The 20573-nt window shown below is 48.5% G+C and overlaps 1 protein-coding gene across 3 annotated transcripts in view; it reads left to right on the top strand.

Annotated features, from left to right (window-relative positions):
* The window catches only part of znf423 (zinc finger protein 423), a 161076-nt gene that overhangs the window by 93757 nt on the left and 46746 nt on the right, over window positions 1-20573 (top strand). For 2 of the 3 annotated variants that reach the window (XM_065022611.1, XM_029668154.2), the window contains exon 6: window positions 5651-5671. The exons of the other annotated variant lie outside the window; for it this stretch is intronic. In XM_065022611.1, the coding sequence (XP_064878683.1) occupies window positions 5651-5671 (21 nt within the window). The remainder of the gene's footprint in view (window positions 1-5650; window positions 5672-20573) is intronic. 3 annotated transcript variants of the gene reach the window in all.

Raw genomic sequence — 20573 nt, 5'->3', positions numbered from 1 at the left:
TGTGCGTCACATCACTAATGATAAAGTTCCGGCGGTGCGGCTTAGCTTGTCGACGCATTTGTCAGCAGTGATAATCACGTCGACTTCATTTCTTCCTCTCCGCTACTTCGTTGGTGTTCAGACATTCACCTTACATTTCCATACATGTTATTAATGTGCATCTGCCGTCACAGGTCTGTGTGTGGTAGAGAGATGTGTGTGTTGTGGTTGAGCTTGGGTGGGTATCTTTTGTCATATATAATATCTTAGCCCCTCTCATAACAAATCCCCCGGATGTAACTGAGATACCTGAAATAAACTCAGCTGCACAGTTGACATTGACACACACACACACCTCCCAATTGTACATCCCTGCTCTCTTCACATTTGCACGGTGAAGATGTGCATGGCTGACACCTCACCTACCCGGCCCTGTTATCCACAGTGTGACATTTGTGAAGGTGTGATCATACCCCCACTCTCCCCTCCCAGTTTTGTCTTGGATGATCATTAACAAGGTGACACTGCATCTCAATCAGTTTACCTCCTTAAAGCTCCAACATCTGCTCAATGCGGCTCCTATCTCCTTCCTGTGCGAGTACACTCGTGTGTGTGTGTGTGTGTGTGTGTGTGTGTGTGTGTATGTGGGGGGATTTGTGCAACTTCCCCACTGTCACTTATCTTATACACCTCTACCCCACAGAGTGTGTGGAAGCACACACACAAACTCACTTAGCATTGAAGATGGTGAGATCTCCCTAAAGCCTAAACCTGGAACTGTCTCTGTGGAAAGGTTGGGACACAGTTATTGTAGAGTGAAGAGGTGCATGTGTGGTTAGCAAAGCTCCGTGAACTGATGTGTTTAGCTGAAGTTGAATGCTTCCCTCAGATGACTTGTTATGCATGCATCCTCACTAGCTGCGGATTTATTTTCGTGTTGCTTGCCAAGTTTGAGTGTGGAGGGTAATCGATGAGACGGGGAGAAGTGGAGGAGCAGGCACGGAAAAGTCCTTGATTACATGGAGAAAAGGGGGTGTAAAAACCTGGTGTTTTAATTCATCTGAGTGGTGCGCCAGGCAACTGCCATACGAGAGGCCTTCACCAGGAGGCAGTGGACCTAGGGGAATGGGTGTGTTTCTCCCACTGCCTGTCCATTCCTATGTCTCTGATTGTTTAATGTAGACGTACCACGGCTGGGTGGAGAGGAGACTGCCTAACAACACGGCTCAGACAGCTCACACTGTCACGTGTGATTACACTAGCAGAATTATTATTCTGTTACACACATACACACGACACGTACACTCACATCAAACACACAGATAAACCTGCTTACCTACGGCCTCCCTCACCTTGTTAAAGATTCAACCCCCCCCCATCACATTGGCCTGTCAGCGTTTCTCCACTGGGAGGTTATTTATTTAACTAGGCAAGTCAGTTAAGAACAAATTCTTATTTAAAATGACGGCCTACCCTGGACTACGCTGGGCCAATTGTGCGCCGCCCTATGGGACTCCCAATCATGGCCGGATGAGATGCAGCCTGGATTCGAACCAGGTACTGCAGTGACGCCTCTTGCACTGAGAGCTCGGAGACTGGAATGTGATTATGCAGCTTTCCTCATGGCTGTGCCAGAGTTTTGCTCTGTCCTGAAGGACAGGTGATTTGAAGGAAGGCAGCGAGACCTCCAACTGTATAATCTAATCCAGTAATGTGATAGAGTCCCCCAACGCTGCACTAACTGCTCACAGGGTAAAGCAGTGTAGAGTGTACCCATGGCCCCCTAAAAACCCTGTCAGACTAAATCAGATATAATGGGATGAACAGAGAGATACAGAGAGAGAGAGAGGAACTGCTCTCTGTTATTAAAGACTTGTACCTTTTCCTCTTAATCTCTTCAGCATGAATGTGTTAATACGGCAATTCCTTGGCACTCGAATCGTCTTCAACAGTGTATTTGATCATTAAAGTAAGTGCCCATATTCTCCCTAACACCATGCTTCATAATAGGAATGAACAACGTGATGGTGTCATAAATAATACATTTGACATATGTTTACACTTTTCCAATGAGTACATCCTACAGTATACTAACACCCACCAACTGCAATTTTGTGTACACTATTTACACTCTCCGCCCACGATACAGTTCTACACACTGCCAAAGCCAAACAGCCAGCGACTCTACATCTCATCTCTCGCCCTCAGATGGAGAGCAGAGGAGAGAGAGCGAAGCCATTTTGGCCCGGGGTGATAACCTGCCAGTGGGGACAACCCAGTGTTCTGCTATTGTGTTGTAAATCCCTGCGGCGTGCCTGCCGTGTGGGCTGTGACTGATGCCCATGTCTGCGCACCATGGAGATAACCGCAATAATAATAGTCCAGCCCTTCCAGGGGGAAGCAGACAGAGAGAGGGAGTGAGAGGCCACATGCTGAACAATAGGAGTGTCGGACCAGAGCCCCTCATTTCCCAGGGAGAGAGAGTGTCAGAGGGCCAGATCACTTTCATTTCCTTTCCCCCCAGATGGAGGGATACCACTAGCAAGACAGACCGCGGAGAGATGACAAAATATTAGAAAGGTGGCTGCTGAGAGAGGGAAAGCTGGGAAATTCTGAAGTAAAGGAGAAAAGAACAGAGTAGAGAACGATAGAATATTGAAAGAACAGAGTAGAGAATGATAGAATATTGAAAGAACAGATTGAAGTCATTAGTGAGGACTAATGTGGGGATTGAGGTTTGGATTTTAAGAGCCTCTAAATGTCCATGAAGACGTAGCTATTTAACTACAGGCAATCAGGCATGACTACAAATGACTATTTTGTATGATGTGGTGAAGCCTTTATGTTTAAGACAAAAGCTCTCACAGCAGTGTCTACGCCATTTTGTTTTCCTCAGAATGACAGGGAATAGGGATGGAAGGGTTGTTCTAGGAAATTGCATACAGTTCAATGGTTCTGCATCTTCCCTATTTATAGGCTAGAGGGGTGTAAGGTTGGGGGGGGTTGTTGAGGGGGTGCTGTGCACCACGGTGGGGCCACCCCCTGGGCCCTTGACTGGGGGTCCCACCTATGTGGTTAATCACAGTGCTCTTTGAGTTCAGAGCGTCATTTTAACCCCGGCTTGGCAGGGCTCAGCGGGGCAACGGGCCCAGCGCGCCGCCCCGCCCCCTGCTGGCAGGGGTGGGAGAAGCAGGGGGGGCAGAGCGTTACCACACAAACTCACACCTGCAGGGGGCTCCTCCATGCTTTGCAGCTGCACAGCGGAAAACAATAAAGCCTGTGGAAAAAAAGGCCAGTGTGGTCCTGAGAGACACCAACACACAAACAGAGGAGAGAAGTGAGGGAGCGGGGAGAGAAGTGAGGGAGCGGGGAGAGAAGTGAGGGAGCGGGGAGAGAAGTGAGGGAGCGGGGAGAAGGGAGAGAAGTGAGGGAGCGGGGAGAGAAGTGAGGGAGCGGGGAGAGAAGTGAGGGAGCGGGGAGAGAAGTGAGGGAGCGGGAGAGAAGTGAGGAGCGGGGGAGAGAAGTGAGGGAGCGGGGGGAGAGAAGTGAGGGAGCGGGGAGAGAAGTGAGGGAGCGGGGAGAGAAGTGAGGGAGAGGAAGAGTGAAAAGGGAATTCAGAGCGAGCAGAGACTGCCTTAGAGAAGTGAGGGAGCAGGGAGAGAAGTGAGGGAGCGGGGAGAGAAGTGAGGGAGCGGGGAGAGAAGTGAGGGAGCGGGGGAGAGAAGTGAGGGAGAGGAAGAGTGAAAAGGGAATTCAGAGCGAGCAGAGACTGCCTTAGAGGGAAGTGAGGGAGAGAAGGGGAGAGAAGTGAGGGAGCGGGGAGAGAAGTGAGGGAGCGGGGAGAGAAGTGAGGGAGCGGGGAGAGAAGTGAGGGAGCGGGGAGAGAAGTGAGGGAGCGGGGAGAGAAGTGAGGGAGCGGGGAGAGAAGTGAGGGAGGGGGAGAGAAGTGAGGGAGCGGGGGGAGTGAGGAAGGAAGAGTGGAGAATTCAGAGCGGCAGAGACTGAGAGAAGTGAGGGAGCGGGGAGAAAGTGAGGGAGCGGGGGAGAGAAGTGAGGGAGCGGGGAGAGAAGTGAGGGAGCGGGGAGAGAAGTGAGGGGAGGAAGAGTGAAAAGGGAATTCAGAGCGAGCAGAGACTGCCTTAGAGAAGTGAGGGAGCGGGGGAGAGAAGTGAGGAGCGGGGAGAGAAGTGAGGGAGCGGGGAGAGAAGTGAGGAGCGGGGAGAGAAGTGAGGGAGCGGGGGGGAAAGTGAGGGGGAGAGAAGTGAGGGAGCGGGGGAGAGAAGTGAGGGAGGGGGGAGAGAAGTGAGGGGAGCAGGGAGAGAAGTGAGGGAGAGGAAGAGTGAAAAGGGAATTGAGGGAGCGAGCAGAGACTGCCTTAGGAGAAGTGAGGGAGCAGGGAGAGAAGTGAGGGAGCGGGGAGAGAAGTGAGGGAGCGGGGAGAGAAGTGAGGGAGCGGGGAGAGAAGTGAGGGAGCGGGGGGAGAGAAGTGAGGGAGCGGGGGAGAGAAGTGAGGGAGCGGGGAGAGAAGTGAGGGAGCGGGGGAGAGAAGTGAGGGAGCGGGGAGAGAAGTGAGGGAGCAGGGGAGAGAAGTGAGGAAGCGGGGAGAGAAGTGAGGGAGCGGGGAGAGAAGTGAGGGAGAGGAAGAGTGAAAAGGGAATTCAGAGCGAGCAGAGACTGCCTTAGCAACCCAACCTACAGCAACAAATAAGGTAAAGAGAGAGACTGTATTGTTGTTGTCAATACCCAGCTGTTTTTAGCACCCTTCTGTTGTACAAACTCATGGTAGCTGATACAAATATTTGTACGGTACTACTGCTACTACTGATATTTGGCCAGAATATGCGAGCGGCGCGCCATTTTGTCTGTGCGCGTGGGCAGACATACTTCAGGACAGGAGCTCTTCCATCTCACACGCATGGCCTCTCCCACACCCCTTCTCACTCTCTCCTTTACACACACATCGACACACACACGGCTCTGCTCTCTCCACCACGTCCTGAGGAAAAGCATGCAGACACTAATGCCGCACTAATCACCGGCGCCCAGAACTCACAGCACGCCCGCTCTCCTTTCAATCGCCTTAATCAGCCAACACATTTCAATTAGCATATTGTGTTTAACCTGACTTTCATCTTCTTTTATTGGTAGATTTAGCTGTACCCCCCCCCCACTCTCTCTTTTTTTCCTCTACCCCACCCCCCTCTCTCTCCCCTCCTCCCGTCTCTCCCCCTCCTCCCCATTCCAGTAACTGTACAAGTGGAAGAGATCAGTGTAATGGAGACACACATTAAAGCATCTACTAGAGTTTCTCCCCTCAGCAAGGCCACAGTCTGAAAAACCGAACTCTGGATCCAACCACTTTAGTTGAGCGCTGTAGCCTTATGACTGATGCTCATGAGTTTCTTCATGGGTATTTCCATCATATTTATTTGCTTGGGATATGAACTGTGACTGGATATCAGTCCGGGTCTCAGGAATACATAGAGGAGTGAGTTAGTTTATCACATTGAACGATACAGAGAGAGTATCCGGTGCATGTTACAGTAGCCGCTGCCCTACCATACCCCCCATGTATGAACCCCCCTCTAACCCCCATCTAATCATGGACCTACTGACTAACTGTCACCCTGCCTTCTCTTTCCACCCACCTTGCCTGTCGGACGGCCTGTAGGAGAACCTGCCCATCTGCAAGGTTTGTCCCCCTTCTCTCTCCGTACCAAGTTGTGTGAATGGAGCCCTGCCTGTTGAGCACTGGGAAAGAGTGGGGAGGGGGACCGGCCCATAGGGCTACATAGGGCTACAGGGCCATATGGCAGGACACTGCATGATGCACACGAGATAATAGTGTAAAATACTCCAAATCAAATAGAAATAGCAGCAGACTGCTTAACTGGCATGGCTACAGTGTAAAGATGATCTGTAGTGCCCACTCTCAACACAAACCCTCTCATATTCTTTGCACACCAATGTAAAGGTCCACACACCCCACCCCCGATGGCTGTGTGTGCATGATGAACCCCCCTCCCAGCCAGGCCCAGGGTACAGCCACTCACCTGAAACTAATTGCCCTCTGGGGAGCCCAGCTAATGATGCATCTCATTCTTAATTCTTACTTATTCATTTGAAGGAAGTTAGCGAGCTAGCGCCCCGAGCATGAACCCAGATGAGCAGCGGGGCGGAAAGGCGTCCCGGCTGATCCCTTTAACCCAGAAGTGATGTCACAGTACAGCACTATTCATGTTACTGCTCCTCTACTCTGGCACACACCTGACCTCTCACTGGTAAATCAGCGCCTGCTATCAGAGCCACGTTCCCAACGGTAGTGCTGCTGTCTTGAACTTTAAGCCATATGTTACCCTTAATGCATGAGTGATGTTTAAGATGCCTTCTGTCCTCCTGTGATGTTTTAAGTGTTATTCCAAGCATGCTCTTCAGTGACATCATGAGACTAACCCTTTATACGGAGGCCAGACCTGTAATCTTCCTGTGATGGCCCAGCCATCGGTCTCTAGTGATGTATGTCTGTGTTGCGCTCCACTAGTAATGTCTGAGGAGTATTCCCTAGGGCAGTGTCTCCTTTTAGTGTTTGCGCGTGGTGTGTGTGTGTTGAGATGAAGAGCGAGTAAGGGAGAGGCGCTGGGGAGAGAGGCCTGGTGTGGGCTCTGTGTGTCACTGAAGACCTAATGAGGCAGCACACACAAAGCTTTAGGAGTCAATGGATGTGGATAATGTGGATGATGGCTCACTCCACTGCGTGCATGAGTGTGTGTGCGCCCCGTGCCAGCCTGATAGCCATAAGGCAGCGTTTTTGAGCGATGAATGCTTTGCCCTCTGCCTTCAGTCCACTGCTCAAATAATTATTGTACCATCCATGAAACTCCTTCAAATAGTCACCATCTGAAGTATTCCTCCATATCTGTTATTCCCCCTGGCTGTAGAACATTGCAGTGTAAATGTGGTCTGTTGGAGGATCTTGGTTCTCTACTGGCCTCCACTGAACACCTAGTAACACACCTAGTAACACACAGTAGAGATGCTACGAACATGGGAACAGATGACAGGCCCCTCATGCACATCCCTCACCACCTGGAGCCAGCCAGCCAGAACACCAGAGGGGAGGGAGGGATGGAGGGAGGGTGGATGGAAGATAAAGGGAGGGAGGGGGGTGGAGGATAAAGGGAGAGAGGGAGGGATTTGTTTTATTTTTAAATTTTACCTTTATTTTACTAGGCAAGTCAGTTAAGAACAAATTCTTATTTTCAATGACGGCCTAGGAACAGTGGATTAACTGCCTGTTCAGGGGCAGAAAGACAGATTTGTACCTTGTCAGCTCGGGGATTCGAACTTGCAACCTTTCGGTTACTAGTCCAACGCTCTAACCAGGGTGGGGTGGATGGAGGATAAAGGGATGGAGGGAGGATGAGAGAGAGGGAGAGGGATGGGGGATGGAGGGATGGATGGATGGAGGGAGAGAAGGATGGATGGATGGTTGGAGGGAGAGAGGGATGGATGGAGGAAGAGAGAGTGGGAGGGAGGATAAAGGGAGGGAGGGAGAGGGGGAGAGAGGGATGGAGGACAAAGGGATTGAGGGATGGGGGAGGGAGAGCGGAATGGAGGATAAAGGGATAGATGGAGCGAGGAGGGTGGGGTGAATGGAGGATAAAGGGATAGATGGAGAGAGGAGGGTGGGGTGAATGGAGGATAAAGGGATGGATGGAGAGAGGAGGGTGGGGTGAATGGAGGATAAAGGGATATATGGAGAGAGGAGGGTGGGGTGAATGGAGGATAAAGGGTGGGGGATATAAAGGGATAGATGGAGAGAGGAGGTGGGGTGGAGGTGAATGGAGGATAAAGGGATAAAGGGAGATGGAGAGAGGAGGGTGGGGTGAATGGAGGATAAAGGGATAAATGGAGAGAGGAGGGTGGGGTGAATGGAGGATAAAGGGATGGATGGAGAGGAGGGTGGGGTGAATGGAGGGATGGGGGTGAATGGAGGATAAAGGGATAGATGGAGAGAGGAGGGTGGGGTGAATGGAGGATAAATGGATAGATGGAGAGAGGAGGGTGGGGTGAATGGGGATAAAGGGATGGATGGAGAGAGGAGGGTGGGGTGAATGGAGGATAAAGGGATAGATGGAGAGAGGAGGGTGGGGAATGAATGGAGGATAATGGAGGGGATAGATGGAGAGAGGAGGGTGGGGTGAATGGAGGATAAAGGGATGGATGGAGAGAGGAGGGTGGGGTGAATGGAGGATAAAGGGATAGATGGAGGGTGGGGTGAATGGAGGATAAAGGGATAGATGGAGAGAGGAGGGTGGGGTGAATGGAGGATAAAGGGATAGATGGAGAGAGGAGGGTGGGGTGAATGGAGGATAAAGGGATGGATGGAGAGAGGAGGGTGGGGTGAATGGAGGATAAAGGGATAGATGGAGAGAGGAGGGTGAGTAGATTTGGTATTGCTCCTTTATGGATCTACTCGACCGTTTCGTTGTGATCGGAGAGGTTTCAATTGTTCCACAGAATGTCAGCATACCTCTCGTCATAGAGACAACATAATGTAATGTTGTTGCATTGTTTACATGCACATGAGCACACATATGCACATGGTCATAGGCAGACAGCCAGTCAGAAGCGTTTGAGTCAAGTAGCCTCCCACAGAATCTAGGTAGCAACTAACCCAATAATAGTAACTACTTTACGGCCATTGTATTCCTGTCATTCCCTCTTTCACTTCTTGTCTTTCTGTGCTGGTCTCTACTGCATTACTCTAGTTACCCCCACTGAGCATTACATGTTTGAATGTAAAAAAGCAAGAATAAAATAGCTCTGATGTTGGTGAAGTGTTTGTTTGCAAGGCTGAGTGCTCTTTGATCCCCCTGAGAGCTTGTTTTTTCCACGTTTGCGCTTGATTTGCTTCTTATGCTGTTTATTAAAAGTAATTACAAGCTGTTTGGAGATCTATAAGAGAACTGCTCAAGGGAAGCTCCTCCAAAATGTGTGGGAACAGAATGGAAAATTGTGTGTGTGTGTGTGTGTGTGTGTGTGTGTATGAAGAGAAAGAAAAGGGGGTGTAGCATGTAATACATTTTTAAGTGTGTGTTTCATACCAGTGTAAGTATGTACACTAGTTTGTGCGTACAAGCACTAATGCCAGCCCAGGCTTTAATGTCTGTGTTATACAGCGGTAGAGAGTGTATTTGCGCATCATAACTCAAGTCGGCTTGTGCTTAGTTTAGTGATGGCAGAGGTGCACCTGCCCATCTCCTCTCCCCCTCGTCCCCGCCCCACCCGGCTCTCACACCCGCCCAGGTGTGGCTGAGCCAGCTGCTGGGGAGAATGGGACAATTACCCCCCTCTCCCTGCTCTGTCTGGTAATTGTTAAAAGACAAACAAGCCGCTTGCCTTTTTGCGCATGATGAACACGGGCCAGCCACAATTAGCTCCTCGCTTAATTCGTTAAGTATTCTGAATTTATTTTCTCGAGTGACGGCGGCATCTGTCGCAGCTGGTGAGGAAGGTGTGGCGTGCGGTGGTGAGAGGCGGTACGGGGGGGGGGGTGCATGGGATTAGAGAATCACACGCCGTAATACATCACACTGTCCTGAGTGCGAGCTCACGGCGGAGGACAGAGAGCTGCGATGGAGGAATGCGGTAGTCCTGGACGGGGAGGAGAGTAATAGAGACGAGTGAATCAACAGAGAACAAATCAGTTCATCTTTGACTTCCATGGTTCTCTAAGGGTCTTTGTAAAGCTCTTAATGGCCTGGTACCTCATAGTTTATTTAGAATGGCAGTTTTTAGTCTTTCTGATGAAGTCAGGTACAATGATAATCATCTGCGCTAATTAGCATCTCCTGTCTGTCTGTTGGAGGTGATTTGAGTCTGATACGTCAGCGAGGCTCCAGGTGGGATTTATGAGAGGATGACACAGCTCATCTCTCTCCACTCCCAGATCAACCGGGATGTCAGCTAGAAAGGATTGTGGGGAAAGTTTTCAGAACGCCCCCTTCCTTATAGCTGCTGAGGGGCGGTGGTGGAGATCCCAGCGCGGCACGGCAGAGCCCCCCCATTAGCTTCTCTGTGTGTGGAAGAGGCAGGCGTCCTCTGTGTTCAAAGCCCCACTCCCAGGATGCAAAGCGAGGCTCCCAGAGTGCTGACAGGCTGACAGACACATGCAGCTTTGATATAGGGCTAGTGAGCATCACACGGTTAAATAGGAGAGGGGAGGAGGGAGGCAACATGAGGGAACGGTACAGCTGGGAGGACTCTGGCAACCTGATGTGGATTAAGATCCAAGCTGCCACGGGTTTTCTGGGATTTCAAAATATTTGTTACAAACTTTTTGTTTTACTGGATATTATGTCTCCCCAAATTCAAATCAAGAAGTTGTGGACTTTATGTGGTTACACTGGGCTTGAATTGGTCTCATTGGTGAAAAGGCAGTTAGGCAGACAGTACTGATGGAAAGAGTGAGAAATAGTAAGTAAGAGATTATTAGGTCAGTAGAGAGAGGGATGTGGGAGTTGGCAGGAAAAGGGATCAGTTGGACGGTGGGGAATGAAGGTAATTTGGCAGGGTAAGGGAGTGCGATGAAGAGATGGAGAAGTAGTGGAGGACTGCATGATCAGTGTTTTTGACGGCAGCAACCTGGAGGGGGGCAGAGATGTCCAGAATGGCCACTGATGGAAGGAGGCTGACCTTCCAAAGCCACAGAGAGGTTAAGATCAGGGGATTGATGGAGAGAGGGATAAGGGACGGACACAGGGATGGGAGGATGAGGAGAGGAGAGAGGGTGGGGGTGTGAGGAGAGCGATGGCTGCCTGACAGGGGCTCTCCCGGATTTTGGCACGCGTTCAGTCTGCGCGGGTGAGCAGCTGGACTTCATTAGGCGCTGGTGTTAATTACTGGGACCAGGCTGGAGCAGCTAGAGGAAAACACTCTCCTCAGCCAGGGTCACCTTGAAATCGATCGTTTAGCATCAGAGAGAGAGATGGATGGATGGAGTGAGAGGAAGAGAGCGAGGCGCCCATTCTTTTTTTGTCACGAGTGAGTGTGTACTGATTCCTGGTTGTGATTCAGGCTGTAATAAGACATAGGTAGGGTTGGTTCATTAGTGATTAGTGATCACTGATTGCTGTTGACGTTGTTTTACAAATGACCGTTAAATGATACAGCTGCTGCTGATGTGGAGGGAGGCGGAACATGGCAGCAGATCAAACCAGTACCAGTCATCCTCATGCATACGGAATACAGCTGTGGGTGAATGCAGCCGGACGAGGTACACTGCATCTCACTGATCTAAGGTTGCTGTTCTGCTGCTGTGGCGTTGGGATAGTAACACTAGGGGTAGTTTATGAAGAGATTTGATACAACTAGGTTCTGTACACACACACACACACGCACACAAGCTGTTTTAGCAGTGAGGTGCTCAAGGTTTATCTTGGCTGTGTTTTCCTAATTACAAAGTAAGACGATGGGAAGAGACTGAAATGAAAGGAAGAGAAAGCACTGGAGAAATGCTGGAACAATAGTGTCCCGTTCTTATCGTCTCCCTCTCAAACAGCTGTGTACAATGGTGTTCTCTCTATTCTGCTACCAATAATAATACAAAGGTCTCCTACAATTTCCTCCCTAATTCTCAGCCATGACTGTTTTTCAGGCCTTTTTTTGTCTTTCACTTTTTTCCCTCCCCACAGAAAATCAATGCATTCTGATTCAGTAATTTCCCATGGTGCACTGCTCTGGGCTCCCTGTGCTGAAAGAGGTGACTAATCCGGTCATGGCAGCGTGAACCTTTCCTTTTGTTCCCTTCTCTCTCACCCTTCGTCTTTCTCTGTTTCCTCCCTGGTTCTCTCATCCCTCTCTCTTTCTCTCCCAACACTGTCTCATGTGCTGCGACAGCGCAAGAATTCATTGGAATTTCCCAGCCTTCCCGGGCTCTCGTGAAAAACACTCATTTGTGACGGTGCCAACCTGCTAATGGCGGATGTCGGGGTCCTGCCGAATCCCACCTCCGCTCCCCGGCGCTCGGTGCCGCGCGCTGCCTCCCATACATCTGCCAAACTCAGCTGCCAGGGAGCAGCGTAATTATCCCGTCGGAGCGAGAGAGACGCCTCCATGCCGTCACAACTGGGGCTTCATTAGAGACCTGCACCAGTGGAGATGCTACGGCGCCCCCAACGTGTGTGTGTTTGTGCATGCGTTATGCATGATGCTGTGGGTGTTAGGATTGTCTGTATGACTTTGAGGGTGTTTTGTCTAATGTAACAGAAATACTTCTTACCCTGAGTTGAGAGCTGCACTCCAAGAACTCCTATACTGCGTCAGTACAGTGATGATCTTGCGCAATTATCATAGTTCAACTTTATTTAGTCGCAACACTGCATGTCAGGCCAGTATTTTATTTAGTTCCCCCTCTTCCTTTACTTCAGCAGCCCTGTGCATATCCCTGATATTGTAATTGTAGTGCTGTTTTTGGCAGGCCCAGTGCATAGTGAGGCAGTAATAGCTGTCTGGGGCTGGGACGGCTGGGAGAGGCTGGGAGGGGAAAGGTGTCGCTGGTGGTAAGTGCAGGGTTATTAGCATCTCCTGACGGAGCTGAGACCTGAAAGCACAGCTTCTGCTCCCTGGGCCGTCACAGACACCAGCTGTGGCTGACTACATGGCAGTGCATGAGGTGATGGGGAGAGACTTAGAGTAGACTGTGCCGGAATGTCTTCAAAGGTAGTTAGAAACAGGTATGAGTGCTTACGCTAGGTTTACCTGTGGAACTCTTTACTGAATACTGTGTAGTTTAAGAGCTATATGTAGTTTCATCAATGCATCCTCTCCCTCCAGCTAGAAACCCCAACATCCATGGAAGCCCCCCCCATTTCCCTCCCTGACAGCTAGCAGGTATCCAAGAGAGTGCCCAGGCCCTTGGCCCTGCTCTGATTTCCCCTGCGCCCTCCCAGCCAGGAATATCTTCATCTATTACTGCTGCAGGAGAGACGGAGGGAGGCCAGGAGGGGAGTGGGGAATTGGGGACTACTGGGGATGTGTGTGGGGGGTCAGTATGGAGAGGGGTAGGGGGCACGGGAGTGTTCCTTTTTCTTTCTGGGAGTTCTTGCAGACCTGCATTAAAGTAAAGCTAGGATGACGCCTGGTCCATCGTTAATCTGTCCACTAGCACAAGTAAAGAAATGGCAAGGGCGTTATAATTCTGGGTGTACTTGAGTGCGTATGTGTGGGCTCTTTGCAGTATCATTCAGATTTTCCCTAATAGAGAGGAACATTCCCTAACCATAAACCCCCTCTGAAGAGCCTCTACCCACAGGACTGACAGGCTTTCTCTGGTGCATGCCAATCCAAGCACTGTCTAAAGGAAATATGAACCTGATCTCCTAGCCTGCGACACTGTGTGTGAGCCAAACTGAAGGCTAAACTGAGATCTCATATCGTCATCTCTAGATCTCTGGTGTGAACAGTGGTGTAATGTAACTTCAGTGCCATCTCCCCTGGTTTAATCCAGTGTAGTATGGATCAGATCAGTGATTGAAAGGTACCACTGCCAGACTACTCTATCCAGTCCTGGTAACTGCTAACATGAGATATCAAGGGTTAAAGGGATAATCCACCCCCAGAAATTAAATTCTGGACACTCCTGTCAATTTGGTGAAAGCCTATGTTCTGTCAGTGGGTCAAATAAAAAATGTTCCCATGATTTAACTTCTAAGTGGTCCGTCTGGTGAAAATCAGGAAATTGTTTGGGAACGCGTCATGGCTCCATAACTCTCGTCTCTGGAGATGGGGGATAACACGCTATCACTTTTCATACCACTTTTAAAAGAATGACCTGTACTCCAGATCGCCAAATCAGCTAATAGATGGTATGGCCATACTCGTCTAGAACACATCCGTCTGTTTATACCGTCATGACAAAGTATATGTTTCGCTTAGATGTGCTTAATCTAAATAATGTACCAAATTATTCAACTCTGTTTCTCCTTCAAGTACCATGTCGCAATGGTGTCTGTGGAAAACTAAGATATTACCCCCACCCACTGACTGTCGAACCATCGCATTCATCTTGTCATGCTGCGTCACGCGGTTGCTATGCTAATCATCGGGCAAACCATTCTCAAAGTTAGGGTATGAGTCGAAAAACCTGCCTATTTTCCTTGAAAGTACATAATGTCACGATTCCAAAGTTATTCGATATTACAAAGAACAAGTTAATTATCTCATATCTTGGAAAATATTTGCAATGTTGTACTCCTTGTTCACAAAATTCATGCTAATGTTCTATTTTTGAGCTAGCGCCCAATTGACTCTCACCACTCCCTGAAGGAGAGCTCTCCTTGTCCCAGAATCACCCAGAATGCACCATGCGGCCCATTGACGAATTATAGGCAACATGTACACAATGGGCGTTAATACGATCCTAATATTTTTACAAAAACATTAAAAGCAACGTTACTCTGCGCTTTGGGCAGAGACGCCATTTTTGCTCACTGGCAGATAAAACCTGCAAGTTGAACTGAGTGAGTTAGACTCCTAAATTGACAGTGCAGTTTGTTTAGGCGATTTTACAGCTAGCTACTTCACATGCTTTTCTAGCTAAATACCTAGCTAGCCAGCCAGCCCAGAGAAAGAGATCATTTCCTTGTGGGTTTTGTAGTTGACTTGAGCTGCAACAGATTTCCAAAAATGTTTCTAAAGTTTCTTTACCAACCTCGTTACAACAACAAAATTAAACATTTGTTTGTAAAAAAAAAACTTCACATATTAGTGTTATTTAACACTATTTAACTGTTAATCATAGGAATTAATGGTTGGGGTGGATTGTCCCTTTAAAGAAGGGTCTATGGTGTCTTCAATCAGTGTTCTCTCAACATGTTCAACAATAATGTTTACACATTTCACTCTTCCCCATTTCTCTCTTTCAATCTCAACCCTCTAGAAGAAATAAATATTCCCTTTCTCTGAGAGACTGAAGCTATTTGGCTGGAGAGAAAAGAGAGGGAGAGTGAGGTCGGTCCGCCAGTCACATTAAAACACGGCGACAGTCTTGGTTTCCACACTAAACTTTCAACAAATAGCTTTCTGATCGATAGTTTCCCAACAGCAATATTTGGTATAAATACGTGTCCTTCTCATTACACCATGAGGCGGTTGTCTCCACGGGCGTGAATCATTTATCCCCCCAATGTGGACAGAATGCTAAAGGAGGGCAGGCCTCTCTCTTTCTCTATCTCTATCTCTCTCTTTCTCTATCCCTCTCTCTTTCTCTCTCTCTCTTTCTTCTCTCTCTCTCTCTCTCTCTCTCTCTCTCTCTCTCTCTTTCTCTATCCCTCTCTCTCTCTCTCTCTTTCTCTATCCCTCTCTCTCTCTCTCTTTCTCTATCCCTCTCTCTTTCTCTCTCTCTCTCTCTCTCTCTCTCTCTCTCTCTCTCTCTCTCTCTCTCTCCCCTCTCTCTCTCTATCCCTCTCTCTCTCTCTCTCTTTCTGTATCCCTCTCTCTCTCTCTTTCTCTATCCCTCTCTCTCTTTCTCTATCCCTCTCCCCTCAGCCCAGGGAAGAGGGGGAAGCGACCTAGCAACTGTCGCACAATTTCTCTACATTTTCAACCTATCCCTCTCTTTCTCTCTTGCTTATTCATGCAAACTCAGTTCCTTCCTTCTGCTATTTTGTTCCTTCACTTTTCCCCCCTGCAATCTGCACTCTGTAATTGTCTTGGCGTTACATTTGGGTATTCCTAGTTTCTCACTGACCTGACATGGTGTTCAGGATGTAATAATAATGACTGTTTTTGAGTTCTAACCCATTTCAATATTCTCACTACCCATAGAGGCCTCTACTAAGACAATTAAACACTCACTGCCCTGGTTTTTCTAAGCTAGATGGTGGACAGTATCTCAGGGACGTACCATTCTGGGGGGTAGTGTGTGTGTGGGGATAGTTTCACCCCTCCCAGTTGCAGTAGTGTGACAGCCCACCCCTCCAGGGCTAAGGTCAGTCCTGTCCACTGAAACACATTAGCTCTGAGGCTAATGGAGGTCCTGAGACCGATGAGGCTAATGAGAGAGGGGGATCGCTCTCTGGCTGAGCTGTAGAGCTCATATTCCTCCTCTCCTCCTATAGGCCAGAGAACCAGGGAAGAAGAGAAGAAAATCACCCCCTTCTCCTTCCTCCCCATCCTCTTCCTTGTGTAGCGCGACCCTAACCCCCTTTGTCCTACCACCCCACGTGATACTCATCGCAAAGTATTATAAATGTTAGCTTTGACCCTGCATTAATCTTCTCCCAAAATAATAACGTTGTATTGCCGTGTTCCTATTTAGTGAGTTAATATTGTCTGCTGATGGCGTGTAATTGTGCTTCTTCTCTGCTTAGGCGCGTCCCACATTCCCTCATGCCCAATCAGCTCCGCACAGGGAGAGGAAATAAATAGCCTAATGCTGTTTTAATTACAGAAAACATAAAGCTGGCAGCCCACGCCTTAATTTCAGCTCTCTTGACCTGTATACCTGCAGCTCACTACAACCATACAGATTGAGAGGTGGGCAAGGTCCGGTGCCTTGTCAGTCATAAATACAGGATGTTATAATACGAATACAGGATGTTATAATACGAATACTGTCACAAACGTGGGCAAACAAGATATAAACACATCCTCTCACACATATACATTGCTTACATGACTGTATTCATACATAGCAGCACATATACTCACCTAGCCTCACACTCCCACATGGCTCCAGAGGGAACACATTGTTCAGCCCACCCCATTACTAGTCTTCTAGACTGTCACCCTGCCGGTGTCACACAGAGACACGCTGTTCCAGACGCCCGCCGCTGTTCTTATTTTATCCCACACCTTGGCCCCTTTGAGAGGCGACGGAGCACACTCCCCCGATAGGCCTGACACTCGACCAGATGTTAAGAGCACTCCTGCTGTAATTAATCTGATACCTGCATGAGCCAGAGAGGGAGAGGGAGGGAGAGATAGTGAGCTAGGTCTCTGGACCAGGGAGGGCACAGTGCTGGGTGGAGTGTACTGCTCACCAATACAATTAATTTAGGGCCTACCTCTGTCGTTAGAGGTAGCATCGACTCTGGTGGACCGGGAAGACACTCAGAAGCTATAAGGTTGTATCTCTTAAACCAGGAAGAGTTGAGAGGTATGACAGACAGTCCTAATGAGGGAAGTGTTATTTTCTGGTGATGGGAGGAGGGGCTGCTCTACTCTTTAGTATGTGTGTGGCGGCGTGGGGCTGGGCTCGGAGGGTTTGTATGCAGATGAAGATATAGTGATGGAGGGTTTGATTGAAGGTGCTCGTGCCCCGAGGCCCTGGTCCTGTGTGGCTGGCTAACGGGGCGCAGAGCGCCCGCCCATGCCTTCTCCCCTGGATCGATATGGCCTGCGTGTGCACTGCTCATTAACGCATGGCGAAGGGGAGCCAGGGGCCCTCTGAGTCCCTGTTCGGGGACACACAGCAGTCCCAGCACCTGGACAGAACACGCACTGAGCAAGGCTGAGAGCACAGCACAGACACCGGCAAGATCAAGACAGACACGTGCGCAGAGACAGACCAAGCTGGATCGCACAATGGCCATGTCTGAATACCCGTACTGGCGTTCTAAATAGTATTTTGGGGATGCAAAAATAGTGTTTTACAGTTTAATATGTGACATTTCAAAAAGTGAGTGCTTTGAATGGCAGGATGTCATATTAATTTTGGATCCAGTAAAATTCGCTGCACACAAGAAGAGAATCGTCTTTTCAGACTCACGTGTCTTTGACAATGGCTGATAATCTGATAAAATGATGCGCTGCACCAAAATGAACGAATGGTGGGAGTCAACACAACCGCACATTAGTTGCCGTATTCCAAGTATGGATGAACCCAGTATGTTTATGTGTTGCTTACTGCATTAGTTTTTACTAAATGGTACATTTCAAAGTAGTATGATCAGAACACACAGGATGCAGTTTTAGTAAATAGTAGGCAAGACAGATTTCAGACATGGTCACAGGAGACAAACAGGAGTATGGAGAGAGAGAATGGCGTAAACATCCACTTTTCCAAATGGGTCACAGGTTGAGCCAGTGACAGTGCTGTATGTATGACATACTTGGCCAGATGGTTGTGGGTTTGGTATTGGCCCACTGATACTGACGCAAGATACTAAAGTAAGACAGACACGGCCATTGCTTTAAAAATAAAGTAAAAATAGGTTTTGATATCTTTTGTGCCCACATGAATAACCCCTATGATGTAACTGGAATGATGTTTTTGTTTTATTATTTCACTGCCATACTGTGTTCGATCTTGTCTTTTGACTTTTTATGTATTTATTTTACCTTTATTTAACTAGGCAAGTCATTTAAGAACAAATTCTTGTTTTCAATGACGGCCTAGGAACTGTGGGTTAACTGCCTTGTTCAGGGGCAGCAACCTCAGTCAGACCAGTCTCAAGAGGACCACAGTGTAAATAAGTATCAGACTTTGTGTGTGCATATATGGCTTTTTCAAGTTTTATGTGTGCCTGTTTTCTTTAATGGTCGATTTAATAAACTAAACAAAAAAATAGAAAGTGAGGGGGAGTTTAAGTGTGATTGTGAAGGAGTTGCTGCATTTATCATATTCGCCTGGATGTGCTCACACAACCAGGGTCACACACAGCCAGGGTCACACACAGCCAGGGTCACACACAGCCAGGGTCACACACAGCCACGGTCACACACAACCACGGTCACACACAGCCAGGGTCACACACAACTACGGTCACACACAACCAGGGTCACACACAACCACGGTCACACACAGCCAGGGTCACACACAGCCAGGGTCACACACAGCCAGGGTCACACACAGCCAGGGTCACACACAGCCAGGGTCACACACAGCCACGGTCACACACAGCCAGGGTCACACACAGCCAGGGTCACACACAGAGTATGAATGCTAATAATACCAGTTAGATACCAGTGTGTCTACCTGTGTGAGCTCCTCCTAACACACTTACCCAGACATCAGCAACCTCAACCAGACCAGGACAGAACTTAACTATGAGCTACAAAACCATACCTTTCTATCAACCCAAGTGTGCGTGCGTTCATGCGTGCGTGGACACAGTGGGTGTTCAATGGAGCAGAGTTGTTGAAGTGGAAGGGTCCATGAGTGTGAAAAGCAGTCCATCTCGCAGTCAAGGGCACCTCTAATTACATCAGGTGGGGGTTGTGGGAAGGGGTGCCAACAGCACTGGCTTACGGGTAGAATAAGGGTATTTGTAATATTTAGTCTTTTTGTGTTATGTTTACAGGTGTAATGATGTGCCCAGTATGTTTTGGCCAGATTCATGATGATGGATGCTGTTCATTAATGTAATGTGGATATGTCTGCTGTGTCTGTGTGTGGGCAGTGGCCTGTAGGGGCAGTGTTAGAGGAAGCAGGAAATGAACTAGCGGGACAGGAAGGATAGATATGTGAATGAGGAGTATGGCGGTGTGAGAGGCAATGATTCCTGTGTTGGGTACAGGGGTGAGGAGGTATTTAAGGGGTGAGTGAGCAGAGATGTGGGGTGAGGGGTTTAGTAATGGGGGGGGGGGGGGGGTATTCTACATTTGAGAGGCCAGTCTGGTCTCCTCACCTCTACTGACAAGGTGTCTGTAACAATAATGGCCTCTGCTATCCACTCTTCTCTCCACTCCCTCGCGTTCTTCTCCTCAGCTTTCCTATCGTTCTCGGCTCTAATGTGACGATTAGGATGTTTACCTGCTAATGAAGCCCCTGGCTCGGCATGGCCAGGATGGGTGCTGATTTGGTGGGAGGGTGGGGGTGTCTGTTCCTCTCTGATCACTTCTACATTCCATTCACGGAACAGTAGAATGCCTCGCACCTCTCATCTCGCGCCTCTGCCCTCTTGTGATTTTGTGATTAGAGGTGAGCTGTAGCACATCATTAGTAAAGGATGATGCAAAATTACACCTTGTCGGAAAAATAACGAGCTGAAGGACTTGATTAATGAATTAATGTTGTTGCCGCAGAAACAAGAAGATTCAGAATCCTGATCTTGCATTGCGTGTCCTCAGCAGACCATTGGTATTAGCATAATAATAATTGCCATTGTTTACAAGAGAGAAGCGTTTCAATTGAATGCTTTGGCAGTATTACAAGCTCAAGTCATGATTATGGGGTAATGACTCAGGGAAAGGTGAATGTTAGGTCTATGGCCTTGGACTGTCTCACAGCACAGACTCATACACTCTAAGTGAATTTGTCCAAATACTTATTTTAAAAAATAGAATGGGGCAACTAGATGCATACATGTTTTAATGTCTAAACGGTAAAACAGATATGTATGAAAATATTCTGTACTGTCGCCTCATATAGAACATTTGATCTCAAATCCAAAACGCTGGAGTATAGAGACAAATTATATACAAATGACAAATTCATCCCTCACTCTTCCCTATCCCCAATCTCCTCCATTCATCCCTCACTCTTCCCTATCCCCACTCTCCTCTATTTATCCCTCACTCTTCCCTATCCCCACTCTCCTCCATTTATCCCTCACTCTTCCCTATTCCCACTCTCCTCCATTCATCCC

Source organism: Oncorhynchus nerka, linkage group LG9a (genome assembly GCF_034236695.1).
Source record: "Oncorhynchus nerka isolate Pitt River linkage group LG9a, Oner_Uvic_2.0, whole genome shotgun sequence".
In the NCBI taxonomy this organism is placed as follows: Eukaryota; Metazoa; Chordata; class Actinopteri; order Salmoniformes; family Salmonidae; genus Oncorhynchus; species Oncorhynchus nerka.
Note: the sequence above shows the minus strand (reverse complement) of the source record. Positions and strands in the feature narration are given on the sequence as shown.